The sequence below is a fragment of the Pelobates fuscus genome, chromosome 6, assembly GCF_036172605.1.
Source record: "Pelobates fuscus isolate aPelFus1 chromosome 6, aPelFus1.pri, whole genome shotgun sequence".
Taxonomy (NCBI): domain Eukaryota; kingdom Metazoa; phylum Chordata; class Amphibia; order Anura; family Pelobatidae; genus Pelobates; species Pelobates fuscus.
In genome coordinates this window covers 176534559-176554559 of record NC_086322.1, presented here as the reverse complement: position 1 = coordinate 176554559, position 20001 = coordinate 176534559, and the positions used below count along the sequence as shown (strand labels likewise).

The window sequence follows — 20001 nt, the reverse complement described above, 5'->3', positions numbered from 1 at the left end:
ATCTAGTATAATCTTACTTGTATTCAAGTCTGTAGCTGCTACCTCTGCCCCTGTTTTCCTGTGAAACTGTCTGCTGACATCATCAGAAGTGTTGTTCTGAACCAATCACAATGCTTCCTCATAGCATTGGCCAAGGCTGTCAAGGAGGCAGATCGGGGCAGAGCCAACACAACTCGAAACACAGCCCTGGCCAATCAGCCTCTCCTCAGAGATGCATTGAATCAATGAGGAACGTTCATTGATGCAGACTAGGCAAGACTGAGATAGAAAGCACCCCTAGCATCCATCTAAGGAGTGGTCAGTGAAGTTATCACTAGGCTGTAATGCAAACACTGCATTTTCTCTGAAATTACAGTGTTCATAGCAAAAAGCCTAAATGATTCTACTCACCAGAACAAATGCAATAAGCTCTACTTGTTCTGGTAACCACAGTGTCTGTACTTTGACTGGGGCATTGCATCACCTTGATTCATTTCTTTTTCAGCCATTCTGTGGTAGATTTGCTAATGTGCTTCGGATCATTGTCCAGTTGCAGCTGAAGCTGTCAAACAGATTGCCTCACATTTGATTCTACAATTCTTTGGTATACAGAGGAGTTCATGGTCGACTCAATGACGGCAAGGTTCCTCAGCCCTGTGTCTGCAAAACAAGCCCAAATCATCGCCCATGCACCAACGTGCTTGACAGTTGTTATGAGGTGTTTGTGCTTATATACTGTTTGTTGTTTTGCCACTGTGTGGCACTGTGCATTATTACCGAACTTCTCCACATTGGTCTTGTCTCTCAAATGAGATTGTTCCAGAAATCTTGTGGTTTGTTCAGATGCAACTTTGCAAACCTAAGCCATGCTGTCATGTTCTTTTTAGAGAGAAGATGCTTTTTCCTGGCAAACCTTCCAAACAAGCCATACTTATTCAGTCTTCTAATTGTATTGTCATGAACTTTAACATTTAATATGCTAACTGAAGATTGTCTGAGATGTAACTCTCTTTTTTTTGTTGTTGCTATTTTTGAGCATTGCGTGGTCTGACCTTGGGGTAAATTTGTTGGGACATCCATTCCTGGGAAGATTGGCAACTGTCTTGAATATTTTCTACTTTTGAATAATATTTCTCACTGTAGATGGACTTTGGACTTTACATTGTTTGGAAATAGCCCTATAACCCTTCCCAGTTTCATGGGCAGCAACAATTGCTTCTCTAAGATCAATGCTGATGTCTTTCCTCCTTGGCATTGTGCTAACACACACCTGAATGCTCCAGACCAGCTAACTGCTAAAACCTTGACTTTTATATAGGTGGTCACACTTGCTGATGATCAGTTAATCCAGGGTATTTGAGTAGCATCACCTGTCTTCTACTTAGCCTCTTAATTCCAATGGAAGCAGTAAGTGTACTTAGTTTTTCAGACATAGCTTCTCCATTTCAGCTTTATTTTTGTTAAATCATGACACGGCATATATGTCGTGTTAATCATCGGAGGTTGTATTTACCTAATTTTAAGACCTGCTATGGAACAGATGAGTGTTATGTCCTGATTTGTAAATCCAAAGAATTTAAAGAGGTTGTGCTTTTTTTTCCCCATTTTACTGTATATAGCACAGAGGTATTTTGGTAAATTGTCCTAAGTAGGGAGACTGAGGTGTGTGTATGTATAAAGTAATAGAGGTCCAGCCACTCCTTGGTTCAAGACAGGTACTTTATTAGGAACCACAACAGCAACAGTAAGGTATTTGTCAAGCTTTTGGGGTCGAACCTTTTGGGGTCGAAACGTTGCTGTTGTGGTTCCTAATAAAGTACCTGTCTTGAACCAAGGAGTGCCTGGACCTCTATTACTTTAATATTTTTTGGAAATCTGGTGTTTGAGTCCGGTTCAGCAAGCATCCTGGCTCAGATTTATGGGAGTGAGTGCAGCTCCACTCACACTACTAAAGGTATATATGTATGACTTTCATTTACAATATAGGACCACTGCTTGTTTAGATCATGGAAAGATTGACATGCTGACCTTTTTCCGTGTGTTTTCTTTCCTAGCCCAGTAAAACCAATTTATTTAGCTGAACTTCTGACACTTCTCGAAAATGGAGACATTTCTTCTTCAGCTGCCAAACAGGTAGGTATGTGTGGCAAATGATTGCTATTTAAGTCTTGGAGGAGCATAACTCGCGTTAATGGTGCCCCACTTCTCAATCTATACGGCCTCCCTTGGTAAACTCATCAGAACCTTTGGCTTCCAATATTACTTCTATGCAGATGACACTCTAATATTCTCTTGTCATCCCTCTTTACTTGTGCCTCTTTGCCATTCTTAACTAAATGTAATTCTTAACTAAATGTAAAATACACACCGACTGCTGAATACATACACACACACCGACACACACACACAGACTGCTGGGTACACAAAAGCAGACTGCTAAGTACACACTGGCAGACTGCTGGGTACAAACAGACACACAAACATACGCACAGACTGACGAATACGCACAGACCTCCCCCCAAGGATCGCATCCTAGCTGGAACCGGGGAAAACCGCAGAGCTTCTGCCCCTGTCGCTGCGGCTTGATTGGGGTCCTCCTAGAGCCTATCTGCCCTGGAACAGCTCTATTACCTCCCAGGTACTAGACGACACACAGTCCTGGGAGCTATTGTCCTTTACATGGACTTTCCCCACTGGATCCTCCACGAGCTGGAACCAGTGACTGAGTAGTGAATAGCCCTCTCCCTTCCCATTAAACTCGGCCTTTTATGCACAGACAATACAATGCAAGCCCCTTCCAGGAATCTCTGGGCCTGGGAGATAATTGAGTTAAAGGCTGGTAAGCTAATTATCTCCCAGGAATAGAAAGCCCAACACAAAACATAAAAGTACCACAAAACATCATAAAAACGTATAATAACCCCACGTGTCCTACATCCCCAAACAGCCCTGATCTGAGCACCCAAGTTGTCCATATAGCGCTCAGGTCCATGCAGTGTAGGGGAAACGCCACCGGGGCAAAGTTCTGACCGGCAGCACACGTGTTCCTAACCCAAAATAGTCCCTGGGCATTTGGTGCTTTTGCCGGTCAACTTTCTGGACCTCCTGCATCCAAAATACGGTGTGCTCTTCCTGTTCCCCTTAGACTCCGATACCTTTCTACAAAAAGTGCTCTCCTGGCCAGTCGCAAAGTGGTTCAGAACCCCGGACCAAGGTGTCCGTGAACCGCGAGGTCACCTCATGACGAAAACAGTTCCATAACATTTGCGGCTAAGTACCACTGAGGTGACCGGGAACCACAAAGTCCTCATGCCGAAATGAGTCCCGTCGCAGCGGAGGATCGTTCGTGGGTTTTGTTCATGCGAAAGGCCGCCAGGGAGCTTGCGTTTGGTTCCGTTTGTGGGATGGGAAAGTGCCGAACCAGGGCCACTGAGGGAAAGCTGCTAATGGCTGCTGGGCAGGGTAACTCCCAAACGGTGTCTCTGACCTGGACCTTAGTCGATGACAGAAGGCAAGCTTCCACACTTGTGGCAAACGTTTGTGGGAAGGAGCGTTCGTCCTATTATACAGAAGCCGCCATTTCCACATCCTCCCATGGCCAGATGATGATTATTCACCCTCCCATGGCCAGACGCTCATAATTCACTCCCACCCTCCAAAAGTCAGAAGCCGTTTATCCACCCCTCGCACAGCCAGAAACCCATTTCCACCCACTTACATTCAAGATCCCCATTCTCTCCCACCCCCTACAATTCCTCATTATCCAGAATCCTTCTCCCCCCCATATCCAGTTAGCCCATTCTTCCACCCCCATACCATGTCAGCCTATTATTTCAAACTCATCCAGCCAATAAGTCTATCCCCACCAATAGCCAGTAAGCACATTCCCACTCCCACGTTGATAAATAATTATTTTCAGCAAACTAATGTGTAGATTGTTGTGAATTTCCACTTTGCCTGGGTCAACAAGCTGCAGTGGTTATAATGCTTGGCGACAAAGCAACTTCATCTAAATGAAGTTTTTATGGTGCCAGGTGGTCCCCGGGCGCATTCTTACCTTCAAGGGTTGAACCACTTTCAAACTGTTTAACCATGAAGTTGCCTCCAGCACCAATCTCCCGCACCACCATACCCACCACAACCACCGTTCCATTCCCAATTTAATTTCACAAATAACTTTACTTTACTAGTTCCAGCTACCAATGATATATCTGATATCACTTAATGTTCATTAAAATAGTGCTCATTTGCGCTCTGTCTTACTTCTTTAGATCCTAACTTTTTCAATTGTACTGTGAATAGAAACCTCTATATAGGTTTGTATACACCTTGTCTTTACTCTCTCCTACAATATGGTTTTCTAAATCCTTGCAGGGTTTTTTTTGTTTTATATTTTTGTCCTTTCAACCAAGAACCATTCAAGCAGAGTTTCATTTTCTATAAAAACAGAATAAGCCTGAAAGATTACACTATTATAAAAAAAAACATTATTTAATGACCAATTTTATCACTGTAGGAACTACAGTTCTGAAGCTCCATCACAAAAGTATAATCATTAGGTGTTATCTTATATCTTTTGTTCACATTAGTCTGTGATTATTTTCAGAGCTAGTCATTTACTTTCAGAAGAAATTGATAAGTGAACATAATGTCAATTATTTGTATCTGTGAAAGAAAAGAAACATATTGACTCATGCTGGTGTGATAACAATTACAATCCTGTCATTAGAATAACATTTTTATTTTTTATTTATTTTTTACAAATGAAGTGAAAGTTAAAATCGCAAGTTACCTTAATTTACAGCTGCTGAGATATGGCTATGGTATGTTCTATTCATTATTTCCTGTTTAATATGCCCATGCACATACTTTACCTCGACAGCACACCTCTCTATATGAGAGGAACTGGGTAGATTTTCTTCCTTGTTTTGTTTATTCTGGTTTAACTTGTAAATGCTGTTGATAAAAAGTAATTAAGATGTTTCTCTCTTTTGATCTGAAACTTAATTATGTTATCAAGACTCTTCAGTGGTCTCATTAGTGCAAGGGCAATTGTTAGATCATGCATTAGAAATACTGCAAAGTGGAAAATCTGCGATATAACTTAAATCAAATACGCGTCAGTCGGAGAAATCCCAAGAGAGATGATTATGCCTTAATTTAATAGACAAGTGTGTTTAGGCTTTTTGCGTGTACTATATTCTAGGTATTCCAGGAGCTCTGTAAAGGAGTAGAAAAGACTCCAGCCCAGATTGTTAAAGAAGAGAACCTCTGGCTTCTTAAGGACATGAGACAGCTAGAAGAGATTTGCCAAGGAATCATTGAAGGTCATAAAGCAGAGGTAATGTACAATTACTATATGTGGTTATTATTCATGTCAGCAGTGCATCTGTTATCAGTCAGGCGTAAGAAATATCTAATAAAACAAAAAAGATTAAGGATGCCGATTCTTCGGGCTTAGAAACTTCTGTATTAAATACTGTTTTGTAGTGAAGATGGTGGATATTAATGTTTTAACTTTTGTGCTTACTGACATTTTTGGAACATAAAAATAGTTACGTTAACAAGATGCAGCATATTCGGAGTACTTTGAATCCAATTTTCTTTGAAAATGAACTTGAATCACCTACAATTTCAAATAATGACAATGCATGTCTTAAGCTACAAGGTGCCCTACATAAGGTCATGCACACTCTCTTACTCATGTCAATTAGAATTACATGCTTGTTCTTTCTGGTGAATAGACACAGCTCTCCGTAAAATGTGTTATTCTATCAGAATATTGTGCATTAATATTGCGTATTTAAAGAAATTGAAATGACAATAAAAGAGAATTTTATACAGAAAAGTACACAGTTTAAAATTTCTGGCCTTCACATTATTGGTGAAAGTAGTGGTAAATATGCTTCAACTCTTGCAATAATATGTTCTTGAAAGGCTAGTTTTCACACAAAGAGAAATACATTTTTAAGTGATGGTATTTGTTTATCATTATGGCTACTGACATTACAGCATTGCTCATCAGTGGTATCTTGTGAACAGTTTATTTCATGTTGCCAAAGGACATAACTTATTTAACCATTTCAGTGTTGTTTTTCCCCATTATGAACAAAAAAAATTTGATGGCATATATTTATTTCTGCTTATTGTACTTGTCACATTGCACAAAAGTTCATAAAACAAAATTGTAATGAATGGCTGCGTATACAGTTGTTAAAGATCAACAAAATACTACTTCGTCAAATACTATACGCAGAATGGCCACATAGGTTATTAGGAAAATGTTAACAAAAAATGTAAACTAAAATAATAGAAAAAAAGACAATGTGCTCAAATTACCAGCCCAAATTCTGGTGAAAATAATCCACTCACCATATCAGTGTTCCGGTGTTCAGATATGCAGTTTCCCACTCTACATGTTCCAAACGGACAATATGAAAATGTGTATCAAAATACTGAAGTCTTTGATTATTGTGATGGTCACCCCTAGAGTAGTTGGGGTATCCACCGCCTAGCTGTCCTTTTCCCCAATCTGGAAGGGCGCTGTGAAGTACCGCTACGACATCCAAGTCGATTGCTTTGAGGAGCAAGTTCATTTGAGCTCTGAAAAGAGCTAGTGATTAAGCAGGTATAGCATTTTCCTACAACACGAGACAAGGCTGCGAGTTGAGGGTAAGAAGGTCTGAAGGTTTATTGAACAGTTTGCATTTTTATACAGTTTTTCAGGCCAGAGGCACACCCCCTGGACCTGATGGAAAACAGGGACACAAGGAACATAAACCAATGGGAACAATAATTGTCACTGTAACACTCCCACATACAGTCAGCAATCCCTCCCCTCTGCCTGTGATATAATTAAAATGGATAATGAACCAACTCAATTATCCACAGGCCGAAAGTACCCATTTTTACCCAAAGTGCAGAAACACCCCAAAACTCCAACATATCCCCAACATTTCTGGATAGCCCTGATCTAGGTGAACAACATATCCAAAAATCACCCAGATCAGAGCAGGGGTTCCAAAGTCAGCTGGAGGTCTCTTTTGACCGACCGCACACATGGTTTCCTGCCCAAAATTGTTCCAGAGAATTGGGCTGTGCGGCCGTTCTTTTTCCAGGATTAAAATAGAGGCTGAATAGACGAACAGAACCGTTCGTGCGCAACAGTAGTGGTGAAGGGCGTTCGGTAGATTACGTCTAACGAACGGCGCTCTGTCCGTGGGGATTTAACCAAACGCACTGGAAGGTGGAAGTCCCAGCGGTGTTCGTGCCTTTGAGTGTCCAATTTTGGAGTGTCCGATTTTGGTTCCAGGCGTTCGGCAATACACAGTTGGCTGCGTTCGGCTAAATAAAATGGCCGCCGCCATGTGTTCGCCGACCACCCAGCCGTTCGTCAATTAAGCTGCGGTTAACCACAGCTTCTGGGAGGTTAACAAGCAGCACACTCCACATGCAGCGTGGTCGGTCGTTCAGCTACTTGAATAGCATTATCCTGTTTGTAATAAAGTCTTAATTCTCTGAACCAGCTAAGGAATACATCAGGGAGCATACAAAATCCAGCAATGTAAGGAGAAAGCCGAAGTCCAGGGGAACGTGTCCTTGGTTGCAACAAAACAGTAAAAAGGGGGAACACACTATAACCACTGCAGCAAGGGAGAAACACCATAACTACTGAAAATACAGAGGGTTCTTGTTACAATTATGTTTTGATACGATTAACAAAATGCTACGACTGTTTTAATAACATAACAAAGATGGACGAAATGCTAAGACTACTTTAATAAACACGGCTTGCTGAAGCTTGTGCCTGGATTTCTTTACACATTTGAATTGGGCAAATCTTTAAAACTGTGATTTAGCAAGGTGCTGCAAATATTTCATGATTTTTCTTTTTGTTGATTGAATAGCATCACAGAATTCCAGGAGGTTTTTATGCTGCAAACATTATCCAAGTGATGGGGAGGGACTTTGTTAAACCAATTATCCCAATAAAGACTCACTATAGAATTTTAGATAGACTTTTATGTCACTTACAGGATGGTAATTTTCTCGTTTCTCCAATTAAATTCTACAATCCAAAAAAACAGGACACCGCAGGTCGACCTTTGTCTACGTTTGAATCAATGTGTCTGCAACAAGCCCCACTGAAAAGGGATTCTGTCACTTAGGTACAACCTCCTGACGGCAGAATGGCTGCCTAGCACAACCACCTTTATCAAATCATGGCATGCAGATCTAGGGTGCTACCTCCCTGAGGTGGCGTGGAGGCTTTTGAGGGACACAGAGGTAACACAGTGTGCGCCACTCACTTGAAGAACATGAGGAAGCTCCAGTATCGTTGGTGTTTAGTTCCACATAGTCCCTCCTGGCGTATCTAAAGTATGCTGGAGGTGCAAGAGAGGGGTGGGCACAATGGTCCACATTTGGTGGACGTGCCCGATTCTCAGGAGTTACTGGAAAAAGGTGGGTGATATACTGGACTCCATGCTTCACAGGCCAGTTGTGATGACACCGCAAATGTGCTTACTGTTCATGTAGCCAGACGCCACATCCAAAACTGAACGCAAACTCTTATACCAAACCATAACAGCTGCCAATAAATTATTAGCGAGGGCATGGAAAACAACATACCTACTGAATTGGAGCTACTCCGTCAAATTAACACTAACTGGACCTATGAACTGTTGGCTAACCAGCAGAAATGTAAGGGAAAACACAACACAGGCTGCAGACATATGGGAGAAATACTGGGGTAGCAATAACCTTAACACAGAACAATCTGGGCTGTGCCACACAACATAGCTTGTGCAGACACTGTTGATCGGTGCTGAAGTGGGGAATACCAGAGGAAGCTTTCAGAGGGGACCGCAATCTGACACTATCAGCAATAACTTGTCTATCTTACTATCACACCCTTAGCAATAGCCTACCTCCTTCCCTTCTCAGGCGAGGCTCTGCCGACATCGGGGAAAAAAACACCTACGCTGTGCATAAGTTGCTTCCCTTTCGACTTTCCTTTGTTTTTATCTACCCTGTGTTCTTTCGCACACACAGTACACAATATTAGTAGTTAGAAATCTCTAGGGAGAAGGGGACAAAGAATACAAATAAAAGGGGTCCTACTACTTCATCTAACACTACTAATCTACATAGTGTTATGTAATTGGAAGACACAAAAAATAGGACATTATCTCACTGTAGTAGGTCAAGTTGTATTAAATACTGACAACACCCCAATGACACACTTTGATAATATTGAAATGTATTTTCCTTTTTTGTTGTCCCCATACTACTTAACTCTTCTCCAGAATTGATTATATGCTGAAATGACAGTCCTGTTTTTTCTTCAGCCTTTGGTACAAACTAATTGAAGATTATACTAGCTTTAGTGTACTAATAATCTTAATTTTAGTAATGACAGGAGGCGAATATTTGCATATCTTTCTTTACTGAAAACTCCAGCAGCATAGAAACAGTAACAACCAATCAGAGAAAAGATATGGTGCCCATAAAAGGCCCTGTCTATGACATCACTTCCTCTTTCTTTGAAGCGAAACAATAAATAGCAACAATAAACATAATCATATCACGTCAACAGTTCCACAACATAGTAGAATAATCAACTCCAGTAGTTCCGTGATGTAGATTTATGGGAGGTGAGTCTTTGTCTTGAGGAGAAGACGTTCACGCTGTAAGAAAAAGAAAAAGGTGAAAGGACTCTGGCGTGATAACTTGTCCGCATACAATAAACATTAAGAATCTGATATACCAATGGATACTAGAATGAGTAACATATCCATATATATTAATTCTAAAGCAATGATATTTAAGAATCTATAAATACAACATAATTCAAGGTACATGTCTAATTATTCAACCTATACAAGTCTCTCAAGCCACATATCTAAGTAGCAAACATACAACCATAACGTACTTACCTTCCTGAACATAGAGGGCATAATCTGTTCAACACAAGAAAAACATGGGAGGGATCCTATAGGGTGGGAAATATTCGCCTCCTGTCATTACTAAAATTAAGATTATTAGTACACTAAAGCTAGTATAATCTTCAATTTTACCACATGACAGGAGGCTTCATATTTGCATTTTTAAAGCTTAGAATTGACCAGTGTGAAGGAAGTATGAGATGTTTGCTGAAATAGAGCATTCTAAACGTACCCTCTCGCGCTCAAACTTCGCATCGTGTAGTGTCGGTTAGGGAAGCGTCGGCCGAAAAGAACTTGTGGGGCCACCGCTCCCTTGACCGAGTGGGCTCCAAAAAAGGTTTGACGCCCGCCAGATGCAATAGCCAGCGGCTCCATCTGGCCAGTGTAGCGGTAGGCACCTCTCCATGAGGTTCCACGTAAGAAGTCAGGAGTAGACCCGTTGCATGAATACGAAGGGGGAATGATTTCGGTATACTCCATTAGCGTTCCGACCACACCTAGTTTGGTGTCTGACACAAAGTATGGGTATGACACCGAAGATGAACTGGACTTAGTTCGTCTCGATATGGTAAAGGTAATCCCATCTGGTGTCATAGAGAAAACCATTCAGTCTTAGTTGATGCAATAGGTCGTGGACATTTCAGGAGGCCCTGAAATCGTCCAGTCCACTAGTGCCAGTCATCCTTCCCTGACAAAGGAGTGGGCTTCCCCTGAGGTCCCGTCAAAAGCATAGGGAAGGTAGGGAGTGGTAGAGGGTCTTCGCGAGATGTCCCCAGGCGATCCGGGAAATCACGGTTGGCATTGTCCGAGGGGTGTCATGAGTATGAGCGATAACCAGTGTGTGTGTGTGTGTATCAAAGCACCCTTGCCATTGTGGAGAGCGGTTGGGTCCGTTTGCATGGGTTCATCCGCCACTACGTATCCAGAGGAAGAGTCAAAGATCGATTGCCGATCCAAGTTTGCAAGTGAAGTAGTCACCATCGAAATTCCATCCTCACTTCTGCCGACAGTGGGATCCAGTGGTCGCATGAGTGACCGGCGTGTATGTATCTAGCCAGCAGTCGTATGGTCCCGTAGTGTAGTGGGCCAGGGAATCTCGATTGTATGGAAGAGGAGAGGAGGAGAGGGATCCCACCATCCGGTGAGTATTCTGAGATTAATTGTATCCAACCTTAGAGCGTGTCCGACATCCATCCGTATAGGGGTTATCTTGTCGGGGACCGACGCGGAACGTAGTTCTCCAAGCCGATGTCGAAACGAGGAACTGACCCGACACAGATGGGGGAGCAATTAGTCTGCGTACTACCAAAAAAAAAACCATGGAGTCCAGAACGTGAACGCCACTTTGACTGCAAACGTAGCCTGGATTCGCAGAGGGTCAGCAAGTCTTCCAGGTACCCGAGACATCGCACGTCCAAATTCGCGGATGTGAGCCCTCACCGTCTTCAGTAGCTTTGTGGGTACCACGGAGTCGTAAACTGCTGTGTTAGTCCTCATCACTGGGATCGGAGGAAAATTAGGTAGTATAGGGTAGCGGATATTGACAAGTATGTGTCCTCGGGGTCCAGATGTGTAAACCAGTCGTTATCATTCAGGAGGTCTAGTAGAAGGTTGATTTTCTCTATCCTGAAGCGTTTGTATACCACGTAGGATATACCACGTTCCCTTGATGATAGGATGGCTCACTAGTAGATGAAGCGGTTGGTGGTTCGGTTCCGCTACCAACCAGTCTTCCCAAAACACCTTTCCCCAAAGGGGTGTGGAGGATTTGCTTCAGCGAGGTTTGGACTAAAGTTAGTGTGGTGGGTAAGTTCCCGCTGTCAAATAGTAGAGCTTGTGCTTCAGGGCTGAATATTAGTCGTTCTTACATTCCACTTCCTCAGAAGGCGAGTTGTCTTCGTGTGAGTGATCTATTATTGTACAACGTGCATGGTGGATAGTAGTCTTCTTTGTCGGAAGATTGTGGTGGACCGGGTCACAAATTCCCGGTGTTCCGTCTACTTGGTCTGTTCCATGGGCGACTTGCCTTAGACCCTAGTGGCAGGGGGGTTGGAGCCCTTCTCTTGCCGTTTTTACATGAAGGCGCGTGGGGCTGGGATTCGAACCCACGCCTCCAGAGAGACTGGAGCCTAAAACCAGCGCCTTAGACCGCTCGGCCACGCTACCTTGTTGCTGAGGTCTCCAGCAAGCAGTTTGGGGCAGAGCTCATAACAAGAAAACCTTCTCCACCAAGGCCGCTACTGCGTCGTTTACCAATGCCCAGAAGTCCTAGGGGGTTGAGAGTGTTCTTCATGACCCGTCAGTGGGAGTAGAGTTTGAGGGTCCGCACGTAGGGGTGCTAGACTCCTGGTAGCACTGGGGATCACCCAGGTAAAGCGGCTTGAATCGCCTGCATCAGATTGTCGGAGTGTATGAAATATTCGTGTCAATTGTAGAGGGGTCACCTCCATTAAATTAATCCGGCTATTGGGAGCTGTGGCGTAGGCACGATTGACCGGTAGTGCTGGTCCGGGTTCACCATAAATGCACGCCAGAGCTGTATGCACGGATGTAACTATACAGGCTTATTATAGAAACCCGTGGGACCTGTTTCCATAAAGTCTGCAGCAACAGGGCCCACGTGTATTCGACTGGGGTCATACCAGGTGGTGTGCCATGGTAAGCCCAGAGGACACCCACATTATAATTGTTTGCACTTTACAAGCATTGCATGCATGTCTGGGGGTCACCCCAGGCGGTGTGCCATGAGAATCTACTCAGAGGACACCCACGTTCAATATGTACGCCAGGTACGGTAAATGTACAGATATGTATCCCTGTGAAGGGTACTCCGCAATACACTCAGTTCACTCATGATCCTGTCTGCAAATCGTATCCAGCAAGGTGGTACTGTTGCTTTAACGTAGAACTGCCAGGCAGTGTTAAAACATCCATATATGTATGCAGTAATCAGTGATAACGTTGAGGCATAGGACTTCGTGCATTTCATCGGGGTTCACCCCGGGTGGCGTGCCGTGGTAATCCAGAGGACACCCACATCAACGTAATGGTCTATGAATGACCGTGCGTGCATATCTGGGGGGTCACCCCGGGTGGTGTGCCATGAAAAATACCAGAGGACACCCACATCAACGTAATGGTCTATGAATGACCTTGCATGCATATCTGGGGGGTCACCCCAGGTGGTGTGCCATGAAAAATACCCAGAGGACACCCACATAAATTTGCACCGTCAGGTACAGTAATATAATATGACCCTTTGTAGGGTACAATAATATAATATAATATGCCCTTTGTAGGGTACAGTAATACAAAATGCCCTTGTGGGGTACAGTGATATAGTTGATATTGTAATAGGTACAGTATATGTTTTGTATAACAACTGTGATGTTGTATGGCTTCACAATAATAACATATAGTCATCCAGTGTAAAGCACCATGAGAGATATATCCCTGAGAATAAAATGTATAATTGTATCAATAAATGAATGTGCCCAGAGAGGGGAACCCCTGAAGGGGTTAATCCAGATGCAGGGCGCGGTGATCGGGTGATTCCTGTAGGGAATAGTAATATAGAATGACCCTGGATAGGGTGTAGTAATATAGTATGACCCTGGATAGGGTATAGTAATATAGAGTGACCCTGAGTAAGGTACAAAGACATAAAGATCCTGGGGTATAGGAAAACATTGTGTCTCCTTTAATGCCTGCCTGTAAGTATTTGTTTGGCAGACACTGTTGGCAGGCATTGTGGCAAAAAAATCGCAACAGGGGAATGTTAAAGAAAAATCAGCACACATGATGCTCTAGCCAGTGTGTAATTCCACAGCAGATTGAACTCTTGCTGTACAGGGGAGTTGAACTCATGGAGGAAAATTCCCAGTGCAAGCCTGTAACCCCTGAGCCACCATACAATATGTCATATCCTGCATGTCCTCTCCCATAGCACACCTGTCATGTGGGTAACTTCATAGTAAATTATCAAACGCAATCATATAGATGTCAAAATACTGCACTAACATGATATACAAAGAGAGGCAAATGTATGACACGTAAAGGGGGAAGTTGTAATCTCTGATTTAACAGATTTCGTTTTATTAGCTTTAATCAGTGGTAGGTGAATGGTTAATTAAGCCAGACATTGCATTGTGTTGAAAATAATTAGTTTGTCTCTTTAAATGCATGCGTGCATTGTAATTGAGGCAGAACAGTTGGCAGGCACTGAGGCAAATCCCCACAGGGGGAAAAACATGGAACAAAATAACTATAATTTTCTAATTCACTCCCTTAGTGTACACTAGGGAGGGTATACAGATGTGGAGCCCGGCGGTCGGGTGAGTTTCCCATCCGCCGAGCGAGCGGGGAAGGCGGCCGTCCGGTATCTCGCGAGCCGCGAGATCCAAGATGGCCGCCGCCCGCGTGAAGGTGCGCCGCGGTCGCTCGCGCGGCACGAAACAAAGGGAATTAGATACACGAAATAACCGCTGACCCCAGTCTCCCTCCACCCGTCCCCATACAGGCCCCCACGAAATTAGAAGGGGCCGGCCCGCGTGGCGCACGCAGCACTGAGAGCCGTTGTGCTCGCGGGTAACGGCAGAAAAGTGGGAACTAACAGGGGGGCATAAGCATAAAGTCACAGAATACAGGGACAGGGATAAGGGGACCAAGGTAGGGGCAATCGAAAAATAAATCAATGTACAGTGAAACAAACAAAGTCCATTAAACAACAAAGTATAGTAAGCAATTGCCAGAGAGGCAAAATACTCTGACCTGATCTTGGCTGCAGCAGCAAAGAAAGAGGAAGTGATGTCATAGACAGGGCCTTTTATGGGCACCATATCTTTTCTCTGATTGGTTGTTACTGTTTCTATGCTGCTGGAGTTTTCAGTAAAGAAAGATATGCAAATATGAAGCCTCCTGTCATGTGGTAAAATTACAATTATCCAATTAAACAGAAACATAGAATGTAACGGCAGATAAGAACCATTCGGCCCATCTAGTCTGCCCAATTTTCAAAATACTTTTAATTAGTCCCTGGCCTTATCTTAAGTCTAGGATAGCCTTATGCCTATCACACTCATGATTAAACTCACTCACTGTCTTAACCTCTAACACTTCAGCTGGAAGGCTATTCCTGAAATTCTTTTTAAACCTTTGCCCCTCTAATTTAACACTGTCCTCATGTTGTTGTAGTTTTTCTTCTTTTAAATATAGTCTCCTCCTGCATTGATATGACATAAGGAATGTATGACGTTTTCCAAGCTATTGTTGTTGGATCAAGACTAAGAATGTCACTGATGTAATGCAACCTTCTCACCCCCTTTAAACTCTCCTTTTCTTTTCTGTACCAAACAAAACTCAATAAAAATTGTCACATCTGTGAAAAAAACTTTCCATTTGTCCACTCCAATCACACCCTGAATTAGAGTGCGCACATGTGAAGCATTTGATTGGACCTCAGACTGATGGTACACAAGTGGAAATGGAGGATACCCTCCCTTAACTATAGGCACAGTTTCTCTGGGTTGGGTAACACTGTTCTAGAATGTAATCTTTATATTCCAACGTTTTATTTAACAAATTTATGTTTAGAATTGGATGCCAGCTCACCGTGATTGAAAACTGCAAATATATTGTCTCTAAACTACATATCTATGTTTTTAAATCTATATACATTACTTATTTTTCTTTCTTTGTCTAACATTAGTCGTGACACTTGTTACAGGTCGCTGCCATAAGACAAGGAAACCTGAAAATTATGAACAAACTTATTGGCCTTGTCCAAAAAACTACAAAAGGAAAGGCGGATCCAGTACTTGTAAAGAAAATACTTGAAGAGAAGGTTTTATCATAACTTTCATCCTTTTAATTAAATTGGTGATGTAATATTATACCATTTCAATAGTGTATATAATTTTCATATTGAACATTAAATTATTAACGAAGTATGCATCTGCTTCCTTGTTACATTGTTGTAATTTTTTTTTTTTTTTCTTTTTCATCCAACCACACATACTTATGTAATCTTTCACACACTAATAATTTTTTACATAGTCAACCAGTAAGTAGGGTTATGCACATACTATATTTTTGTTGGGCAGAGAAAAACAAACATTTTAAAACTGAATGTTCATGTAAAAGTAAACGCAATATCAGACATAAGCACAAACAAGGCTGCTCTTATTTTGTAGATATGCACACAAGAAAAACAAGTTCTTGGAAAGTACATTTTATAAGACAGAACATCTGTCCAAATGAACTTGCTTGTCCATAAACTCCAAAATCCTTCTTTTGAATCCATAACGTTAATATTTTCACTTACTGTATATACTCGAGTATAAGCCGACCCGTATATAAGCCGAGGCCCCTAATTTTACCCCAAAAAACTGGGAAAACGTATAGACTCGAGTACAAGACTAGGGTGGGAAATGCAGCAGCTACTGGTAAATTTCTAAATAAAATTAGATCCTAAAAAAATTATGTTAATTGAATTTTTATTTACAGGGTGTGTATATAATGAATGCAGTGTGTGTATGAGTGCAGTGTGTGTGTGTATGAATGCAGTGTGTGTATATGAGTGCAGTGTGTGTGTGTGATGCAGAGCCTTGGTAGGGGGTGGGCAATTTTATTATTTTTTTAATATAATTGTAATATTTTTTGTTGTTATATTACTTTTTTTAATATTATTTTATTATTATTTTTAATATTTTATTTATTTATTATATTATTATTTTTTGTCCCCCCTTCCTGCTTGATACATGGCAGGTGGGGGGGCTCTCACTCCCTGGTGGTCCAGTGGCATTGGCAGTTCAGTGGGGGGGGGGGGGTGGGGGGGGAGCTGGCAGAGAGCGCTTACCTCTCCTGCAGCTCCTGTCAGCTCCCTTCTCCTCCGCGCCGGTCCGTTCAGCACCTCTGTCAGCTTACACTGTAAGTCTCGCGAGAGCTGCACTATGACCCCACGGCTCTCGCAAGACTTACACTGGGAGCTGACAGAGGTGCTGAACGGACCTGCGCGGAGGAGGAGGGAGCTGACAGGCCCTTGTCTGTATTATGGCAATGTAAATTGCCATAATACAGACAATTGACTAGAGTATAAGCTGAAATGTGCTGAAAAACTCGGCTTATACGCGAGTATATACGGTAGTTGAGCTTGCATGATGTCAAATTTCCCACCTCCTCTAACAATAAGCTGTGAAGATTGCACTGAGAACCTGAGCCAGAATTATGTCTTGCAACTCTACTAACAAAACTGAGTGGAGCTGTCCGTAAGTTGGTGGTGCAGAACAAGCATGTCAAACTCAAAGGCTAGAACGGGCCACATAAGCAAGGTTTAAGTATATGTGGGCCACAAAAAAAACAAAATCTTAAATTTTCATAGAAACGTAGGTTTGTTTTGAAAAGTACAGTATAAAAAAAACAGCATCCCCCTCTACTAAACCTCAGACCCCCCCTCTGTACTAAATCCCAGCCCCCCCTCCCCTCTGTACTAAATCCCAGTCATCCCCCTGTGTACTAAATCCCAGTCATCCCCCTGTGTACTAAATCCCAGTCGTCCCCCTGTGTACTAAATCCCAGTCGTCCCCCTCTGTACTAAATCCCAGTCGTCCCCCTCTGTACTAAACCCCAGTCGTCCCCCTCTGTACTAAATCCCAGTCGTCCCCCTCTGTACTAAATCCCAGTCGTCCCCCTCTGTACTAAATCCCAGTCGTCCCCCTCTGTACTAAATCCCAGTCCCTTTCTCTGTACTAAATTCCAGCCCCCCCCCCTGTACTAAATCCCAGTTCGATCAGCCCCCCTCTGTCTGTACTAAATTCCAGTTACCCCGTCTATGCTAAATCCCAGAAACGCCCTCTACTAAACTCCAGCCCTTGTTTTGAAAAAAACCAATATTAGCCAACAAGCAGACTCCATTCACATTGCGGCTGCCAGTATGCGACTCCAGAGTCCAGCCTCTGGTATACCCCCAATAGCACCGTCCGCATCCTGTGCCAAACGGATCCTCCTGCTACTCCTTGAAAATCTGTGAAGGTGGAGCACGTTGACGTGGCGTTGCACGCCTCCGTGCGCCTCCAGGTCCTCCACTGTCCAGCCATGGCCATCGCAACACTGACCAACACACAGTGACAGACACACACACACACTAACAAACACACACACACTCAGTGACAGACACACTCACATAATTTTATTTATTGCTCCCTACCTTTGGGAGCTGGTTTGGGGCCTCTCCCTGATCTTCTCTCGGGAGCTCAGTCTTCCTGCTCCCTCGCGCACAGTTTAGTGATGCCGGGTGCCGGAATGATGTCATATTCCAACACCCGGCATCACTGCAGAGGGCACAAACGACTGAGCTCCCTCGCTGCCACCAGGGACCTCTCCTCCCCGGCCGGGTAATTTTGGCAGAGCAGGCACCTGCAATGTGGGGCGAGCAGGTGTCTATTCTGCTTTAGTAAGCATGGCAAACTCGTGAATGAAAAAAATATTAAATGTGGGACGCGAGTTTGACATGCTTGATCTAGAACAAGGGTCCTCAAACTACGGCCCACGGGCCGAATCCAGCCCACCAGGGTCCTGAACCCAGCCCAAGCACTCAGGGCCACCAGATGGGCCCTATATCTTCATGGGCCCGGTCAGCGCTGCAGCCGTGCAATAGCGCGACCGGGCAGTGTGCATAGGAATTTGTTCATTTTTTTTTATAGTCCGGCCCCCAACAGTGTCTGAGGGACCGTGAACTGAGCCCCTGTTTAAAAAGCTTGAGGACCCCTGATCTAGAAGATCTAGAAGATGAACAGATATACTAAATATATGCATATATGCATAACTAAATATATGCATAAAGGTAAGGTTTAAGAGATATGCTCAGCTACACTGAAAACAATAGGGACATGCCGATTGAACTAAGTTTTTGGTCTGGGCAGATGCTGTAAAGTAGGAACTTCAAATGTGAATATCTTTGTTTTTGTTAAATGGACTCTCAAAGCATTAAGACAAATTTAGCTTAATGAAGCATATATCGGTATATATTTAGTGCCATACAGTCTCACTGCTCAATTATCTGCCATTTAGGTGTTATGTCACTTCCCCTGGCAGTGACTCCGAGTCTCTGGGGAGAGGCGGGGGGAAGGTTTCATGTTGAAGAGCTTACTGCACAGTGTGTTTACTTAGAAGCTCTTATATCCTATTCTGTTCATCTTTAATCACATTCAGGAAGTTGTTGCATGCTATTAACAGAGCAGAAGTTAAGAAAGTCTACATTAAACATAGTGTTATAAAGGAATAATGTACAGAGGCTTTGTGAGTCACAGCAAGGGAAGGTATGGCTAGGTGTACGTTTACAAATGGATTTCTTTCCTCGGTGGCAGAGAATTGAGCATTGAGTCTGCATGGGGCATTACCTATACATCAAAACTTATTCATTAAGCTAATCTTGTTTTGGAGCTCAGCATCCCTTTAATTTAAATGTATACATTATGTCTATAATGAATTACAATGGCACTCCTTCACTTCCGAGTGTCTCTTTAAATGCAATATTTACAGGTTAATTTACTAAAGTGAGAACTCAAAGCGAATTTCAAATCTAAAGCCAAAATGGCAAAACTGGAAAAAAAAATCAATGCTTTCACTTCAGCTGCCGTGGCCAAATTTGAAATTAACTTTTAATTCTCACTTTAGTAAATAAACTTTTTAAAGGAAAATATCTCAGGCATATAATCTATACATTTTGAAATTTATTCCAGAGTGGCTTTTTAAACTCGTCAATCTTTACAGCTTAGGCAACTTTAAACTGGTAGAAAAACACTCCTTAGAAAAATGCTCTAATTTAGAAAACATTTTGAAATATTTTCAGATGACCAGTAGCGAGTTGAATGTAAATTAAATTCCTCTCCACTGTTTTAATTTTGTATAACCATACATTTGCATATCCAGTCAGCCGTGCTATATTACCATTCCAAAGTCAAAAAAAAAAGAGGAAAATGTTAGAAAGCATTGGGAGAAAAATGTGTAGATTTATGTGGCTTAAGTAATGGCAGTTGGGAAAGAAGTGCAATATTCTAATGATTACGTTAATAGCTAG

The 20001-nt window shown here is 42.6% G+C and overlaps 1 protein-coding gene across 1 annotated transcript in view; it reads left to right on the top strand.

The window, feature by feature from the left end:
* The window catches only part of GATB (glutamyl-tRNA amidotransferase subunit B), an 81241-nt gene extending 65367 nt beyond the window's left edge, over positions 1 to 15874 (top strand). The window contains exons 11-13 of the mRNA XM_063460098.1: positions 2034 to 2112; positions 5186 to 5320; positions 15652 to 15874. Coding sequence (XP_063316168.1) covers positions 2034 to 2112; positions 5186 to 5320; positions 15652 to 15780 — 343 coding nt within the window. The 3' untranslated portion in view covers positions 15781 to 15874. The remainder of the gene's footprint in view (positions 1 to 2033; positions 2113 to 5185; positions 5321 to 15651) is intronic.
* The last annotated feature ends 4127 nt before the right edge of the window (positions 15875 to 20001 follow it).